This window comes from Trichoderma aggressivum (assembly GCF_033847375.1).
Source record: "Trichoderma aggressivum f. europaeum strain CBS 100526 chromosome Unknown scaffold_013, whole genome shotgun sequence".
Taxonomy (NCBI): domain Eukaryota; kingdom Fungi; phylum Ascomycota; class Sordariomycetes; order Hypocreales; family Hypocreaceae; genus Trichoderma; species Trichoderma aggressivum.
The window spans coordinates 10680-29528 of record NW_026946379.1 but is presented as its reverse complement, the minus strand read 5'-3'; the positions used below and the strand labels follow the sequence as shown (position 1 = coordinate 29528).

Sequence of the window (18849 nt, the reverse complement as noted above, 5' to 3'; positions counted from 1 at the left end):
GAGCTCAGGTGAGATATTCCGGCTGGACTAAGGATGTCCATTCGCAGTTGTCTATCTAGCAAAATAAATTTTCTTTATAGCTATCTTATATATCAATTGAAAACAGAATATCCCTATGTCAAAATATTAAATTATAAATAATTGATTATATTGAGTCTATGGAGGTAAAACCTGGACTGCGTTATGAAGTCATTATGTACTAACGGTACGACGTATCATTGGTTAATAAAAAGAATGGACTTGCTAAACTCATCAAAATGAATTAAGATTAATATTGTATTGGGGATCTGATTACAAAGAGATCCCTGTTTTTATTGTAAAGGGGGAGCCCTGTGGAGAGCCTCAAGAGATAATATTCCAAGCGGACTATTACTAAACCTTTGATGTAAAACACCCGAGACTACCCATTGTATACTAATGTCCCTTTACTAACGCCAGAGAATGTGAACTATTAAATACAAAGGGCCCGATGATTTTTTTTAATACAATATTACTGCCCAATTCATAAGTTCAAATCTGGCCTGCCTCACAACATAGGTGCTACCAGTAGCAAAGACAATATAACCCAAGTGAACAAGGTTAACACAGCCTTGATCTTCGAGCGGCAGTACAACCTAAAGTGGCCGCACACATACTAGTATGTGTGCTGGAGAGTATAACATACTGATGATTTTAATCTAGCTTATAAGCTGTCAGCTATAAACAGTATTTAAGCCAAATAAGCTAACAGAATGTTTTCCCCACGGTAACCAGGATGGAATTCGGCTACTGCATTCTTATACTGATACTCATCAAAGTCTTCTCTTTGGGCATTAGAATAATGACATATAACAACCAAATATCATCTCAGTATTACGGCCCAATTATTTTATAATTACTAGTAATAACCTATAGAGTAGGCGCGCTAGACAAACCACAAACAAACAGCCATATATGCGCAATGAACGACAACGACAACAGGGCGTAGGACATCGAGAACATTGAAAGATCATAGTCACCCCGATAGAAGGATATACTGCCACCAGCTTGGGTCTTTTCCAAGAATCATCGACCTGCTGGCTAGAATTCGATACCGGGACGGATTCGAGGCTTCCTATTTACTAGGCGTGCGTGGTCAGGATCTCTAATACCTCCGGACGGGATTCTTCCTCAGGCACGACCCAGAGTCACAGCAATGACGATTATACCGCGCTCTTGTGCGGGGAGCTAGCTAACATAGCCTCTGCATCCTCGCACACCTGGGAATGAGGATACTTTCTTGAGAAACCGTTACGGGCCTCCCTCGAGTTATCAGCAGCAAATAATTGGTACCGCCCAAGTTTCTTGGCCGTAGCTGCATGGAGGCGTGCGATGAAACCAGCCCCAAATAGATAGATCCTCCACGGTGCCTCTAAGACAGGGGTTGATGCCTAGCAAGTGCAGGATAGTCGATATCTTCAGAAGAAATAGTTTCACTCCAGACACCGTTCACGGATTGTCGTAGGTGAATTAGGCCGAATCACTTCGCATACAGCGAGATAATATCATTTACAGCTGTTTGGCTGTTATCGGCGCCTTGATAGACCCAATATACGTCCAAACAGAGACCAACCGATGCAGGATCGGAGTTAGCCATCATATTGTGGAACTCCCGTGCGCGGCATGCGTATGGTAAAGTAGTCGGCTGCCAATGGCGGACAGAGTTGCCCTCAGCTCCTAGACGGCGATGCTCTGTGTTTGCAGCTGGGCGTCTGTCTTGAGTGCCCCCTGGGGGAGCTGGTCGGGTTGGATGATGAGATTCCACACGCCGACAGCGCGCAGGGCGTCGGCTATCTTCTGCTGTGGCCGCCTTAGCGAGCTAAGGCTCGTGGAAATCTCCACAGATGTAAGCTACGTGCATTTCCAAACCTTGCCTGGCGGCGGCATCGGCGACTTCTTGGGCTTCTAACACGTATCGGAATGCGTGGGCCCATCCACAGATGTCTGCCAATTTAGCTTCTGCCATAACGCGGCCCAAGTCTCAATCATGTAGACGTTGGTTGCAAAATATATATGGGTTGAATTCGAACCCAGATATGTTACGGCAGATTACATCTCAAATCGAGCAAGTCAGACAAATGATCGAGGGGGACAACATTAAATATCTGATTCATATACGATTGTAAAGATTGTGGTTTCTAGAATCTGGCATTGTCGCCGGCCTCATACTCATTAGAGATACTGTATTTAATCATTGTACAACGCCCTGGTGTCAGGGTTGCTAGAAAGGATTGCCCAAAGCAAACACGATGCTCCTTTTGCATTTTTGACGTTCAGTTTGACTGTCTTGTCATAACCGATTCTAGTAAGGAAGCATCATCACGTGCCGGACTGATTCCCTCAACTAAGCTCCCCTCTGTTGTTATCCAAATCCCCCACATCTACTACAAAGGAATCCTAGCGTAATATCCCGCGATGATCTCAAGATTGCCATGTTAGGGCTACAAACTATCACGTTGGGCAGTCAATGATTGGGAGGCCGGAAAATGTATCTGATCTAGTTATTTTTGCAACGCCATTGCTGACCAGCATGGCTCAGGTTCCTGCGATGTATCTATCCACATTAGACATGACATAGGTTTCCACGCTTTAGCCCTTGTCTATTTTCGCTTCATAATCTCTTGTCGAGTCCGACAATTGGTTCCTAAAAGTGGCTGCTACGGGTTCAATAACTAAGTCAGCGTATTGTCACAACATGCATATGGATACTATATTCAGCTACCTATTGGTAGTTCCAAATAGGGTCATGGTAGAGCCATGATTCATATCAAAGTTTCGGTATCCTTAGCTCACAAATGTCAGGGCACCTTGTTCATTCCATCCAAATGCTGATCTGACTTTCAATACAAGTGGCGTTGAAACATATTTCTCTCTCGCACGAATGAATCATATTCGTGATGTCTCACGCCAAGGGTCCTACAACGGTCTCTAGTCTCACGATTCAGTGTTTCCAGCTTCGTGTCAAAAAGGGCCTCACCCACCAACGACTGTGAACTGCGAGTCTCTTATTCCGCCGAACCCATCAATGAGCTCTTTCGCCGTTACAAAACTGAAGGGTATGTATTCCTCAAGGGCCTCCTACGCGAGGATGTTCTTGCGGCTCGCAAGGTTTATCTTTTCACACTCGAGACCACTAGTATCCTGCAGCCAGGTACAGCACCTATGGATGGGATATTCAACTCGTCTGCCTCGACTTCTGAAAACCCAGGCATTGGAGCAAGCAACTTAGACATAAATTCTGGTACTAGTAATCAAGCGGCGCAGTTTTTGAAAGCAGCTATCAAGACACACACGGAGCCATGGTACTCGGGCTCAGAAAAGGACGGCATTCCCTGTTTTTGCAACCACCGAGTTCTCCTGAACTTCGTGTCCGAATTAACAAGCTATGGCAAGAGCACCTTGACTGTCAGACGCACATTGCTTCGCAATAACACTCCCGGCAATCGAGCCATAGGTGTTCATAATGACCAAACCTTTATGGTATACGGTGAGCCGACGGCTTTAACAGCACGGATTCCGATGGGAGACATCCGTATCGATGGAAGAGGTCTTATTTACTTACAGGGAGGGGACAGCATAGGACAAGAAATGGAAGAGGAATTTTCCCGTAAGGCCAAGGCGACTGAAATGAGTGAAGAAGAGACACGGAACGCCTTCAACTCTCGTATGGTGGGTACTGGCTTTCTATTGGAGTTTCTACGTGAATGCGCAAGAGACTGGGGACGCATGTGGTTGATGTCAGCGTATGAGGTTGAAGACGTGGTCTTGCATATTCCTCATATGGTACGTCGTGTTCTCATAATGTTAACACTTAACAAGCACTAAATTTAACATTGGATCCATGCTTCTATTATCAATAATGGCCCAGAGGGTAAATCGGACTCGGAACGGATTTGCGATTTGTAAACTTAACACGCTAGTAGGATAAGAGATGAATGACTTTTACTTCCAAGTTTTATACTGAGGTCAAAATACCTCGTGGTCAGATAATAGATTTACATACGTAGGATGATGACTTATAATAGGTAACTCAATATAATTATTTATGTCAAAATAAAAACCTCAATGGCCTCCAGGTATTTAATCTCTTTGCTTTTCAAAAGTTAGTATTTGCATTATAACGAGGTTGTAATTGAACTGTGGTGATTAGTGTATCGCATAATGTGCTTTTTTTAATTCCTTGGGTGAAGAGAATGTAGTTGCGTAGAGATTGATATAAGTAAATAAAATTGAATTGATTTTAATCTTAATACTCAGTATCTAGCTTATCCTTGGAACGTGCTGTTCGGCTTCAAGTACAGAATAACTTTTGTCTACTACCAATAGTGTGGTAACGCGTGTAATGAAAGGGCTTACGAGATATAGACTCGGTGGAGAAGTTCTGGCTGAGATCTTGCTTTCTACATTCCCGTCTCTGCCACCCCCAGGCTGAGAGAAATCTCATACTATCTCAACTCGAGCTTCGCTTCTGAGTTGTTCGCCGATCTCGATAGAATGCTCACGACTTACATCGGAGCACACAAGGAAAAGTGCGACGTATGAAGGCCACTGCTTAATTTGTTGCCCCTGTCGCACTACAGGATAATAACGAGTAACGTACGTTAGGAGATCAGGACGGCGCTGGGCCAAGTCGTCTCGTATGTCACCAGACATCATCGTACCCTGCTTTGTTGTCGAGATAACCACAGCATTGGACCAGCAGCGCGTACCTTCCAACATTGGCTGGGATAGGGCCTTGACCGTCTCAAACTTCTCGAGCGCAAACAGCATCTGCAAAGAAAGATAATCCACTCCCGAAGTTAGGCAAGTAATATCGTTCATGACACTCCCTGGAGCTCGCGGATTAACTTCAATTATGAAGATGCCAGCTCCACCAGTGGCATTCTGTGACGGTAAGACCGGCTGGGAGTGAAGAGTACCATGGACATCAATGCTGTGCACTCGTGTGGTTTGGCGGACTCGAGCCTCAACGTGCATCACTCCTGTTGAAAACCCCATCTGGAGGACTTGCTTGTGCAGATATGATTTGATGAAAGCCACATCGTCCTCTTGAAACATGGAGGGCACCAACATCTGGTTTTCAGCGAAACCATCCACGCATGGAATTTCATCAACCAATTCGAAGAAGAGGATTTCGCCGTTGAGAAGGACAAAATTGGCATCAACCTCAGGGCCGTCTATAAAGGCCTCAATGAGCACCCCTCGACTAGATGGTTCAAAAGCCTGTCTGACAGCCGTGAGAAGCTCCGGCTCAGAGTTGACCTTTCTGACACCTCTTGACTGGGCACCTTGGGCCGGCTTGACAACCAAGGGATATGTCAACCAGTCACGGCTGGAAGCTACGCTCTGCTCTAAGTCCTCAAGGCGAGATATATGCAACATTTGAGTGCCATTCAGGTTTAGTTCTCGCATTTTGTGCTTATTTACAGCAATTTCATATGCGGAGGGCGGCTCGCTGGGAAGCTTTAAAATCCTGGCTGCTTCTGCGGTTGGATGCAGAAACCTGTCCGTGAGGGAGACAATTGCGTCTACAGGAGTTGACAAGGACTGTACTGCCTCAACGATCCTAGCCACTGTAGGACTATCATCTTCAACTGCCATGTCCATAGCAACGAAATCATCGATATAATCCCGATAATCTGGGGACTGAACCCAACTATCAGACGCATCCACGATCACTAGACTTATCCCGAGGGCTTTGGCCTTTTGAAGAACTGGGAGTCGGGATTTTGGCCCAAGGTGAATCAGGGCAAGTCGCTGCTTTGTCGGTTGAGGCGAGGACAGTATGCAAGGAAGCGAGAGACGCAAGGCCACCTCTTGTTGTAGACTTTTCAGATGAGTTTGGGCATCTTTAGCCAATACAATATTCTGCACCACTGCGCCCACTGCTAAGTCCAACAGTTCGGTGAAGCATTCATTGGCAACTACATCCGATGCAGCTTTCTGGACTTGAGCCAAGGGCCGTGGAAATATGGCAATCTTTCCGTCTAATCTCAAACTTTCCAGTCGGAGTTGGATGATGTCGGAGCGCGCAAGATACCCCGTCTCAGCCGGCAAAAGGAATTTGATGGCTACTGCGGACTCTGGAGAAGCCTGTGGTATCCTTTGCACGGACTCAATCAGGAGCTGAATTGGACCCAGTTGTGATATTGGTTGGTCATGATGAGTGGCCGAAGTGGTTTTGCTTCCCAGCTGGCCACCGGTTTTGCCAATCTGAGCCCAAGCAATCTCCGATGTCTCCGATATCGACAGACCCGAAGAGCGGCTGCGCTCTAAAATGACATCGAGCGTGTAGAAAGTTTGAGTAGCTTTCTGCAGAGCAACTTGGCAGTGGCATTGGCAATCATTAACCGCAAGCTGCTCTAGCAGTTCAACGAAAATTGCCGTTTGAGACATGGCTGATAGATTGTAGGTGTGAATGAAGTGACGGCGGTTACTGCTGCGGAGTTGTTGACTTGGCAGTTACCTGAGTTTCAGGCGTACGTGTTATACGGAGGCCTCTCGGGCAACTTCCTAATGGATTACACGAATAAACGAATATACGAAGGCCTACAGGTAGATCGAAGGAATCCAATGGAATGAAGACAAGTAACACAGCACTTGCATCAGGAGCAGGAGCTAAATTACCCATGATGTCATTAACGAATTAACGGCGCGAGTCAGTCAGAAGGATCCGAATGGAGAAGACAGCCCGGCGCTACAGTACACTCTGACCAACGCACACTTGCAATGTCGGCCGAACTTTTGTTCCTTCGTAGTCTGTGCTATTCTAACGGACACACGGAGCACAGGCCGGACGGAAGGATAGAGAATGCCCATGCATTTGCAGATAAGAGGTAGCGCCGTGGTGAGCCTAGCTACCAAGCTACTCCTATACGGGTGTATACCAGGTCTTCTCGCTTTGCCATTACCCGACCGCCGAGGATTGCACGTCCCTTGTCTAGGTATCTAAGCGCGGTGGCAACACGGTGGATCTCTGCATGCTGCAACAGGCCGTGAAGGCATCTTGATGGGGCGGGCGGCGCTCTGGCCCTACGGGGCACGAGGGGGACCCTTGAGCAAGATGTGTGTACGATTCGGAGGATTCGGCACACTAATGCCGCAGCCCCTGTGTCTAGGGTACCCGGCAAGTCTAGGGACGTGCCGCAAGGCTAAGGATTTTCGCTAAATCCAGGGGTAACCTGCAAGACCCATGCCTGCCTTAATTTGTCTAAGGCTTGCTTTAGGCTGATATACTACTTTGGGCGATGAGTACTTACCTATTCTTCTCTTTTAGAATTTAGTGCTGAGTGCTTTATCTTAGCGCTTACCGCAGCTACTTCCCAAAGTGGCCGTAGACAATGTTACATAAAACAAATCCTTCTTCTAGGTTGAACTAATTTAGCTTCCATAATACTAATACGTTTGGGGTATTCACTTTGAATGCTACCTTATCTAAAGCCTAAGGATAAACACTATAATGATAAACGCTCTAAGCCACTTATAGCCGATTCAACACCGCCTCCGCAGCCGAGACTGTTACCGCCCCACGCTCGGTTTCCTGCTCGGCATATACAATTATCCCGTTGTCAATGATCAGAGCGTAGCGTGCGCCACGATCGCCATTCGTCCAGTCCAGTTGTCTCGACAAACCCAAGTCTGTTTCAGAAAGAAAAAGCTGTGAAATAATAAGCGGCCATAGCGGTGTGAGAACAAAGGTATAATCCCGGCTTACTATGTCTTCAGATTGTACGTTGAATGCCTTCCTCCATGCATTCATCACATGTGCATCGTTGTGAGCAATGCAAGCAACGATATCCACACCTTTCTTCTTGAAATTGTCAATATTGTCCAAGAAGCCCGGAAGGTGCTTGTTAGAGCAAGTTCGTGTAAATGCTCCAGGCACTGAGAAAAGAACAACTTTTTTATGAGCAAACTCTATTACCAGGTCAGTTAATGGCACTCGCAAGATTTCTAGAATCACTACCTTCGGAAGCGTTGTATGGAACTGGTGCAGAACCGGATGTAGTAATTGGTCCAGGATCGGCTGCTGCAGGTATATGCGAGAAGATCAAGTTAGCAGGGAATGCACTTCCCACTTTGGTTGGTGCGGTGGCCATTTTGTCTCTAGTTTTGTTGTGTTGAAACTTGCTTTTGTTGAGGATGTGAAGCGAAATAGAGGGAATTTAACTGTTATAAATCTTAATTCCCTCCTGGCAATTTAGGCAGCCATTGCAACGTAAGCTATTGGGGATCACTTACTAAACAAAAACTATCAAGTACTTTTTAATAATTTATATAATTAATAGTATACTTTTTTATATATTAAAGTTATATTATTAGCTTAATATTATAGTATTAATAATCTTGATTAAAATTTAATAATTACTTCAATAAAATAAATGGGTTTTTATATATTAAACAAATTAACATCAAAGTTTTATTAATTAATATAATTTGTTTTAACTTTTTACAACATAATTAATAATGAAATAACAATTCCGTTCATTTCATAAGTATATTTTTTTATTCAATATATATATATGTCCTCCTTTTATTACGTAGTACATGTAGTTATATTATAATTTTTCGGACAGTCTCAAACGTGCAAAATGTCACAGCTTGACCTATACCAACTCTCAAAACTCTTGGCATAACCCCTCGATACAAAACTAATATACCTTCTCGTTGTATAATATCCTTGAGGAGTAGGAATAATGAGTTTTGCGCATTGACTGGGCCAGCACGCTTCTGCACCGTGGTTTCTTTAACAGAGGGTGTCAGAAATTACCGAACTTGTCACTCTGTGGAGATGTACTTACTAAGAAAGTCGATTGGCGCATTTGCCAGAGGACCTAAAGATCCTGCCACAAGCCCGCACAACGCTGTCTGCCACACTGGAAGACCAGAATTCTGGTATTCTGGTTGCTTATGAAGAAGGTTGTTTTTGATGTTTGAGTATGCAAGAAAATTGACTATCCGGTTGAGAGTTATGTTAGCGGGTTATCGGTATGTCATTTGTGATTATGATGAACCCCTCACCTGCTTGATTTGTTCCCTGTCGACTAGCTGTAAGCCCAACCCCTCTCCACAAACCTTGAATTCCTTCTTGGCTGATGATCTGCCTCAAGGTGCCCAATAGGCCAGGTGGTTTGATACCAGTCTCTCGCAAATGGCTCTTTTGTGTCTGAAGGCGAATTTTGAGGACCTCTGAAGGCGTTACGACAAGGACCGCCTCCGTAATCCCAGCGGCTAGACCAGCTAGTTATGGTTAGCAGCTCTCCTGTTAGATTGAAGCTCATAGAGTCCTCACCGAAAAGAGAATTTGTTGTTTTCCCGTTCGTTCTCCCTTCCAACAATGTGCTGTAAAACTCGAAGCTGGAGAAACGTACAGCCATCTTGGGCGCTATCCCTAGCAAAACTGCTCCAAGCCCTCGGTAAAAGCCCGTTTCTTGCCTCACTACTCGTAATGAATCGAGCACTTTATCCAGCAAATCACAATCACATTAGTCAAGCGTCTTCGGAGACAAAGTTTTACATACCGTGAGGATGTCTAATAACAGCATGCGTAGCCATGCCATGTGCAGGAGTTATTCGGTAACTTTGCATATGGACTTTGAGTGTATCTAAGAAAAAAATCTTAGTGAAAGTTGCGTAGCGCATCTAAAGCTAGTATTCACCTAATGGATGACAAATAAGGGCCTCACTTATACCAGCAATGCCACCTATGGATGGTCGTTAGTATGGAAGCAGTTGATACAAAGAAGGCCGCCAACTTACCACATATAGCGGAACTAGTGTAAGAGCTATTCTTCTGTCTAGAAAGCTTTTTATTGGAAAGTTTCGGGTTGGAAACTCGACCTATGCTTAAAGAGGCCATTTTGATGATGGATAATGAAGAGAACTAAACCTCACGAGTTTCGTTTCTCGAAGACTAGGCTCAGCAACTCTCCTTTTTATGCCAATTGCACATCCATTGCGACGGGCCATTGAGTAATAGATTTCACCGCATTATTGGTCAGTCGATAGAAGATCCCGGCTAAGCGGCATAAGCAAAGTATGTACGAGTACCGAATGAAACATTCGCTTTGGCAAGGATTTACTGCAGGTCATACGATCCTTGATTTTTTTCATCGTGTCTGCAGATTTATCCACCATCTAGTGCTTACTTTGTCCCTTTGCGATTACATCCTAGTCCTAAGAAGAAGGTGTCATCAATCTCTTTGTTGAATCGATTGCTAATCGGTGAAGAAGGCTCAATAGAAGCTCCTAAAGGCATATTCTTGCCAAGTATAAAGTTGATTTCCTCCTCTAAGTCTATCCTCCCGTCGATACTCGCTATTGCTTATACACTTTGAACTCCTAGTCCACGGCATTTGGAAAGCCATTGCGAATACTTATAACATTGAATTACAATCCAAAAAGCCAAGAAGAATGGACAAGTTCATTGCTTCTTTTCCTGCTCCCCTCCAACTAGGAGACTCGATCAAGGACTGGAAGTATACAGACGTAACCCAAGTGTTGGGCCGCCAGTATACAGACATTGATCTGGGAGCAGTATTGAGTTCGGAGAATGCAGACCAACAGCTACGAGACTTGGCTATTACTAGTAAGATCCCATCTCGCTGCAGCGTTGAAATGCTAACAGTCTGTAGTTTCCCAACGTGGGCTGGTAATCTTCAAAAATCAATCTCTGTCTCCTGAGCAGCAGAAATTATTGACTCAAAAACTGGGAGAGCTTACCAACAAGCCAAAAGAATCCAGTTTACACATCCACCCAATGTGAGGCATTCCCTTATGTAAACCTTTTCAGTCATTGGCTAACAGGTCAGCAATCACACCTATCATGAAGAAGGTGGCGAGCCCGATTTGCAAATTTCTACTATTGCCAGGAATCCAGACAAGATGCTATCGAAGCAAAACGGTGTAACAGTTGGCAAGAAAGCATTGAAGAAGCAAAGCGCTGCTGATGGCTGGCATTCTGATATTGCGTTCGAGCGAGTATGTTCGGACTACACATCTTTGATCAACCGTGTATGCCCTTCTACTGGCGGAGATACCATCTTTGCCAGTGCATACGAGGTATATGATAGGATCAGCCCACCCATGCGACAATTCCTTGAAACTCTGACAGGAACCTTCTCTCCGGTCGGTTACGAGCCGAATCCAGAGCATGCCCATCTGTACAGTTTCGCACGCGGAAACAGTCTGAACATTGATCAAAGTTTGACTGCTGAACATCCCATTGTTCGAACAAACCCAGTCACTGGGTGGAAATCCATCTTCGGCGTTGGGCATCACTTGCAGGAAGTGAATGGGCTTGCCCCCGCAGAACAGGAATGGATCAAGGCCTTCTTGTTAAAGCTCATAACCGACAACCATGATCTTCAAGTAAGTTTAGCCTGGTTTAATACTTGTGTCTGAAGAGTATCTAACACACTAAGGCCCGAGTTAAATGGGATGTCAACGATGTCGCACTTTGGGATAATAGAGCTGTTTATCACACAGCTACCTACGATTATAGTGAACCGCGCGTTTGCCACCGGGTAGTCGCTGTTGGTGAAGCGCCTGCATTAGACCCTAAGTCTGTGTCTAGAAGTGACGCTCTAGCACTTTGAACAGATGTTCGAAGATGATGCGTGGAATGCGATATAGTTTATTGCCTTAATTGAAACTGATAAATTACACCACGTATTTGCCTGCATCCGGTTCATTGAAGAATTTGCATTTCCCATTAGATGATATGCCAAGTATCTGTGTCCGAACACTCTTGCTTCGGCTGATTCACGTAGGCATTTGTTATAATGTTTATTATGTCTGGACAATTCGAGTTCTCGGTAACATCCTAACTTTCTACAGGTAATGTGTAGGATTACAGAATTCCAAACCTTGCATTGCCAATGTTACTGTGTTGCGGGCTAGCCCTACCAGGTGTAGTAGCCATAGTGGCAATTAGGATCGACCTTGAGTACATGTACCCCCTGTATGTAGTAGCTGCTCGTCGCCGTATTTACTAGTAAATTGACCAGGGCTTAATTATGTAGGATGTGTGGATAAATCCCGACCAAGCTAGGCGCATTCTCTGACGGCATGTGATTTAGCACTGGCGAGCTGGTCGGACCGGAGACGATCCGTCAGATCCGTGGTGGGGATCCGCCCCCCCACGCTCCTTGCCTAGCACCTCATCCGTGATCTGTTTGATGCAAGTCTCTCACAGCCATGACACGTATGTGAGGTGTCTTTCTGCTTGTCCCGTCCACCTTCCTCCTCCTCGTCAATCTCGTATTTGGACAGTAAGCAGGTCGGGTAAATGAAGTGCCTGGGTGGGCGATAGACGAAACTAGGCACACGGTACGAATGGTGTGGTGGTATTGACAATGACGACACTACCTCCCATAGTATGTTTTTGTATCTCGGCGACTTTCTGGTTTGACATGGAGTGCTCGTCGCTTGCAGCCCCCCGTATTTTTTCAATACACAGGTTAGGCTGATCTATTTTTTTTTTTTTTTGATACGTCGCGCCCATATGGGCTCTCACGGCTATTTCCATATGTCCCAAGGCGATTGTAGGTTAGGCGAGCAACTCTTGGGTAAACTCACATCAACTGTAATTCCAGCTTCAGTCGCACCCATTGGTCTTTCGAGCTCACCGGGTTGGCAATTAATACGCAACTTGTAAAATCGTAATTAGCAATAGGCTGGATAGCTGCCCTGCCAGCATCTCTTTTACCCATCAGCCTCTCTTCCAGTACATTATCCGTGCAGTAGTGGTTGTTGGTCAATGGACCCATATTATTGTCCTTCATCGGCTTGCCAAGCTCTTCTAAGGCGAGTCTCTCGGCCTCATCAGACCACTGCCGAAGAATTCTGTAAATTTCGCGTTGAATCTTCTCTTCCGTAGTGACTTTCTGAATACCTTGGCCCAACCATCGCGATATAATCCTTAAGATATGGGCGACATGCTCTTTGGTGATATCGTGCCACCGCTGTGACTGTTCATGGAAGAGATTTCGGAAAGAAAGGCTAAGCTGTAATTTCCGAAAACTCACATCCTCGAGTACGGGAGTAAACCTGAGATATTGGGTAGCCGAGAGCTCTTCGTCCAGCAGAAACAGCTGACTACTTTTCCCCAGTCCATGATTTCTGCCTTGTTTGCAATGAGTTGATCTGCGCCGGCGGCGGCCGGTTCGTCATCTGTGTCGAAAATATCGAGCTATATCCCATTTTTCTTTTTGGTTCGTGTTTGGGTAAGAATATCATGAAGACCGTGTTACGTTGTTGCACTTCCGCTCGGAGTCGGCGTGGGGCGTCTTGCGCAAAGAGAGACAGATCGACTCCGTCATAATTTCCATCGGACCCAGCTTGTAGTAGTTAGTAGAAGCTCATGTTCCCATTGGTGGTGAGCGATCGGGTATCCCCTAAAGTTTATCAGGCAATTGTAGTACGAGAACTCTCAAGGTATGAGGTGACCATGTCTGAACACCACCCATATCATCCTCGCTCTCGTCCTAAGTCGCCATCGATATCAACCCAGGCCGATCAACAACACCAAGGCGCAAGCTAGTTAGGCCGACGACCTCCATACATAGAACATCTGAGCCAAAGTGTACCCATGATTTGCCTGAGAGTAGTCTCTAATTCTCATCAGGCGTAATGTTCCAAGGATCGGGTAGGAGCTTCGATGTCGCAGTCAGAATTTCGCGATAAGAGCCCCCAGCCCGTGACCGGGCTGCAAGACATGAGGGTGTATAGTGGTCACAGTTTTCGTGGACTAAGATCCGGAGTTTCGAACAGGGACTTTTGTGGGATATAAGTAGTTTATAGTGACCCTTATGTCGCGGGAAGGAAATGATGCCTTCCAAGACCGCACTCTCTCCCACCGATGGGTCTCATCAGACCGCCAAATGTAGTTGGGCCACCAACTCTCCCACTCTCCCACTCCACGAACTCTGATACTCTCGATCTACTTCAACTCGGCGCTTCAGTTAGGGCTTCGAAGGTGGCTAAGAATCTCACCAAGGAGTTCTCATGAGTTCTGCTCGAAGTATTCATGATTAAGTAGAGATCGACACAGTCCCACAGAAGATTCGGATATACGAATTTGAGACAATCAAGTCGACGAAGAGGCGACAAGGCACTTTGATGAACTCCTGTGTGCTTTTGGGACTAAGTAATCGCGGATTGGATTAGTACGGCCTGTCGGAAACGGGATAGCAAATCATTCGATGTGCTTGAGTATCCGTCAAGCTTCCACTTAGAAGATTGACCCTAGGAAATATGTAGAGAAACACCGAATTGATGAACTTGGCAGGACGCTGAAAGCCTTGGATATAGGGCAGGACTCGAGCCAGCCCTGGGAGGCTGGTGATTAGTGACGCTAATCGCCCTGATTAGACAACAGAGCTGGCCAGTTTTCGAGCTAGCATGGCAGTAAGTCGCGGTCGTCTTTCGACATATCGCTCCGCTTGAGGTCAAAACCATGCAAAAGTGCCAGTCGCCTCGTCCACCGATCTACCACCTCGTCCAAGAGCAGGATACTGTCAGGTGAAGGACGGGCTTTCTCAGTAGTTCCTACTCCTGGAAATAGAGCTAATTTATGTGAATTGGAGTCTTACCGCACTTATACAATCCACCAGGCACAGGACGGCAGACATTGTCCCTGCTTTGCTTGTGCATTGCGACAACCTTGAGGAAGAGTCCTTCAGATGAATGTTTCTGGTGAGGAGTCAAACCAGGGGTTGGTAATTGCTACCGGGAGATTTTGATGATGATAGTGCAAGCCCAAGGGCAGGAGACAGAGGACTGAGGCACCAAAAGCTTAGATGTTCGTCGGTTCAAAGCTTATCGCCTGTACAACTCTGTTTCGATGTCTTCGTCATCCAACTCGTGGTACTGGTCGACAGTCGCAGAGTACGAAAGAAGAACCAATACCACCAAAAAGCTTCCTGTGATTAAATTGGACGGTCATATTACTAGCAGGCGCAGATGTCGCTTCTCAAAGTCGATTAGCCTGAATATTGTAAAAGGGTCGACAAACCAGCCGGGAGCCAAGGGAGAAAGAAGAGAGAGCAGGAGAGAAGGTCGCACGAATATCTTGTTCGAGGAGGAGCTAAAGATGTTTAATGGGCCGACTATCTGGAAGATGCGAGATCTCATGGAGAACATGTTGGGAAGTGAGTGAGGTTGGACCGAAAAAGCTTCATGTCTCGGTTTTGGTACTGCGATTGGCGAAGTGGGTAAAGAGGACTAACAGGGACGTGCATCTTACCCGATATCGAGGTGGTGCCACAACACAATAGCAAATACCTTGACACGCAAAAAAGAACAGAAGAAAGAAAGAAAGAAAGAAAAAGAAAAAGAAAACATCTTTTAGTGGCCAAATTTGATGGCGGCGCAGCTTTTATCTATGTTCAGCTCATTGGCCCCATCTTGAGAGAAACGCTGATAGAGCAGAAGAGTGAGACAGCGTTTCAATAACGAGAAGCTTAAACCCCTTTCAACTTCTTGCGTAGTATCACTACATACTATAGAAGGGACCTGTAACGTTGCTTCTTGTGACCCACACATCAAGATCAGGAAGTATGAACTAAACGATGGTACATGAATTGTTATATACCAATCTTGTATCCCATCGCAGGAATAACCGGCTGAAGGTTACACGGCAGCCTTGCATAATCTCAATGCGAGGCGAGTCACTCGTCTGTCAATACACAAAGGGGTTACCATATAACCCCCTGATCTAGTATTGCTATTCGTGCTCTTAGTGAACATGTGAACCAAGAGTGTCTTCGGCTGCCTGTTCTAACTCTTTAAAGCTAATGACATTCTGCACCGAGCAGCTCTCATGGATCTTCAACAGAGGTGAGAATTTAGAAGTCAACTATTTGGCATTTGAAGGCTTATCAAAACCAGGTTGAACTATTGCCACTATGAATGTGTACGTGAATCATCTGTTGGCCGTGGGCACTGTGAGAAGTTGAACTTGGCATTGAACTCCCGACGAGGCTCATTGTTTTACATTCTATTGAAGTAATATATTCTCATTCAGAACGTCGTATCTATCCCCAGTATTAATTATGCAGATTTGACTTCACATCGGATCGGGGCCCTTCATCCTTGTTTGTGAGACATCTCATGTAGAACAAAGTCCACGCTAGCTTGCTGAGGGTGAATGGTTTTCGCGACGCGCCACGTCACACCCTGATGATTGTAAAATTCGGTGTATCTCTAAATCCTAGAGTATAGATGTCTTTAGTTTAACGAATGAGTTTTCTTCATCGCCTTTTGGTGTATCCGAGTTGTCTCGCGTTTTTTAAGCCCAACTCGTCTGTCTAATCGTTGAGTTATCCTTTGGCTGAGCAGGTACAGGGATAGAATAACCACATTCGCTAAGATATGGCCTATTTTGTTGTTCTTCCTTGTATATTGTATAAGGATGAGGGGCAATCTGGACCCGTCTCTGTATATCTTTTCATATCTACAATTGAAGCACTGCGTCTCGATGCGCATGATCTCGCAACCAAGCACTGCTCCAGCGCTGCCTTGCCCGAATATGAGCTCCAATCCAGCAGATCCAATGTCTTCTCAATACGCTTCTTCTTAAAATGGCGCTCTATAAGCTCAGATCTAGCTGGACGGTAGTGTCAGATCCTTCGAATAGCTCCACCCCAGTCTGAAAAGTAAGGTTGTACTGCCGTTCTATCCGCGTGAGGCTTTAGCGTTGAAGGTCCAGGGAGGAAAATCAAGGGATTATGTGAGGTTAAGTAATCCACGCATAATAACGCATGTACTCACAATGCCCGTAAAGTCCAATGGTGGCTACCTACCTTGGCTCCCATATTCACCCGACATGAACCTACCACGATCTGGGGCATTTACAAAAAGGAGTTTTACACGATACTCAACCCGAGCCTCAAAGCCTACCTCACTAGATGGATGCGCCTCAACTGCTTGAAATGTATGTACATTGTGGAGTCGTGGGAGTAATTTGATGATGCGTCATTGCAGAAGCTTAATGACACTATGCGGCACCGTACTGGCATCGTCATTCAGACACGAGGGTGGTGTACAAAACATTAATTATACTAATCAATCGTGATGGATAAGTAGGTGAAGTCATTAAAGTTACTCTTACGTCGTGGTAATATTAACCAAGTTGCTGTACCAACGGATAGCACTTTGTACTCTGGGAGGCTAGATTAATGGTTGTTTCCACCAACATATATAACCTCTCGCCATTCCAGACTCGGGCCAGCAAGAACACCCTTCCCGCTTCCTGCCACAAAGGCTAGAAAATCTTTGACATACTTTTGAATGATCTGCGTCATTCTCACTCCTCCAAGGAAGCCAAAATCAGTCTGAACCAAAGTGGAGAAGCCCAAGGCGCTGTTCCATGATGTGATGTCCGAGTAATCGAGATGCCCAGAACCATAAACGCTAACGCTCTGCCACCATCCAGTCTGATGCTGTTGAAAAACATTCCAAGACGGATCGGCCGCCGTGGTGTGGTTGACACTGGTCATTAAGAAGACCGGTCTACCAACATCAGTCACGACGACTTCATTACCCCGGAATATGCCATCGAGATTCACAACGGCTTGCAACCTCTTATCAACTGCAGCGAAAGACACTGCGGCCCCGCCACCAATACTGTGGCCCAGGGAAATATACTGTGATGTACTAAAAGGAGCACCAGTGCTACCGACAAACGATGAGAACCAAGAGAGAGTAGCATTCAAATCGCTGACATGGTAGGCGGCTATTTGATCATCCAAAGCTGATGTGTAGGCCTTGTTCAAATCCCAACCGATTGTTTGCGTTCCATTGGGCCACCTGAGCGACGGTGGCTCGCCAGGATGTTCAATGGCAACGATAGCGTAGCCGTAAGACGCCAAATCCGCCAACAATCCGTAGTACATCCAGGCGGGGACGCCACCACCTGGAGAGAAAAGTATTGTTGGACGTCCAGTAGGAGCTCGTAGATAGCTCGCATTGCCTATCAAGGCAGTCGATAGGTTCAGTAGCGAAGGTGCATCGGGCAGTCCAATGAAACCTCCCCAAAGGTCCGCTGCAACCTCATCAAAATAAGGAACAGTCCTTTGTACCTTATCATTCGTAGGGTAATAAAAGTGAGCAAGAAGCTCATTGCCAGGTCCCGGAGTGGGATCATTGGGAGTATCGTGCGGGATAATATGGTCAGAATATCCGACTTTGAAGGGCCCTGAAGGCTTGGGCAAGGCTCCAGCGGCCGCAGTTAGAGCCAATGACAGTTGGAGGGCGAAATGCATAATGAATTGGACGACTTAGGTAGGAGAATAATAGAGTCAATTCAGATGGATAGAGAGTTGAACAGTTAACAGGACTATGCCTCTGGTCAGGGTTACACTTATACTGCAACCTACCCTTGCCATTTACGTTCTGAGTATAAGGAGGTAGTAAACTAATACTCAACCCATGGTTTTACGAGGGGCGTCTCAAGGACAACTCATTTCCCTTTTGCTAATAGGTCCACATAGCACAAGGGGCACGCTGACTGGGAAAGTATTACTTGAGTCTAGGCCCTACTGGATTATATAGTAAGATAAGAGTTTTTATTAATACAATAAATTCAGGATTGCCAAGCTGAGTTGTAGGAAGTTGCGATTGCCTTGAAATGTAAAACTACGGATTGTATAACCCACTTGCCATAATAGTGCGTTGTATAACGCTTGTAACGTTGCTTTCAGGAAGATGACGTAAAGTTATCTCGTGATTAATTTAGTTTATACTGGAAATAAAATATTAATGAATATATCCGTTGCTTAAGTCTAATAAGAAGTACTTTCTTTATTATTCCAAATTGAAGGATGTTTT

The 18849-nt window shown here is 45.5% G+C and overlaps 4 protein-coding genes across 4 annotated transcripts; 1 reads left to right on the top strand and 3 right to left on the bottom strand.

Annotated features, from left to right (window-relative positions):
- Positions 1 to 4458: 4458 nt before the first annotated feature.
- On the bottom strand, positions 4459 to 6414 carry Triagg1_4145 (uncharacterized protein; the record flags this gene model as incomplete). Its single annotated transcript, XM_062898516.1, has 1 exon — positions 4459 to 6414. One exon carries the CDS (start codon positions 6412 to 6414, stop codon positions 4459 to 4461), a length of 1956 nt encoding a protein of 651 aa, XP_062756652.1.
- Positions 6415 to 7498: 1084 nt separating this feature from the next.
- On the bottom strand, positions 7499 to 8117 carry Triagg1_4144 (uncharacterized protein; the record flags this gene model as incomplete). The annotated part of the gene is made up of 3 exons (XM_062898515.1): positions 7499 to 7675; positions 7733 to 7935; positions 7985 to 8117. The coding sequence occupies 3 exons, from the start codon at positions 8115 to 8117 to the stop codon at positions 7499 to 7501; spliced, it is 513 nt and encodes a 170-aa protein (XP_062756651.1).
- A 2314-nt stretch (positions 8118 to 10431) lies between these two features.
- Triagg1_4143 (uncharacterized protein) lies at positions 10432 to 11615 on the top strand (the record flags this gene model as incomplete). The annotated part of the gene is made up of 4 exons (XM_062898514.1): positions 10432 to 10606; positions 10653 to 10779; positions 10830 to 11388; positions 11442 to 11615. The coding sequence occupies 4 exons, from the start codon at positions 10432 to 10434 to the stop codon at positions 11613 to 11615; spliced, it is 1035 nt and encodes a 344-aa protein (XP_062756650.1).
- Positions 11616 to 17195: 5580 nt separating this feature from the next.
- On the bottom strand, positions 17196 to 18284 carry Triagg1_4142 (uncharacterized protein; the record flags this gene model as incomplete). Its single annotated transcript, XM_062898513.1, has 1 exon — positions 17196 to 18284. One exon carries the CDS (start codon positions 18282 to 18284, stop codon positions 17196 to 17198), a length of 1089 nt encoding a protein of 362 aa, XP_062756649.1.
- Positions 18285 to 18849: the final 565 nt, after the last annotated feature.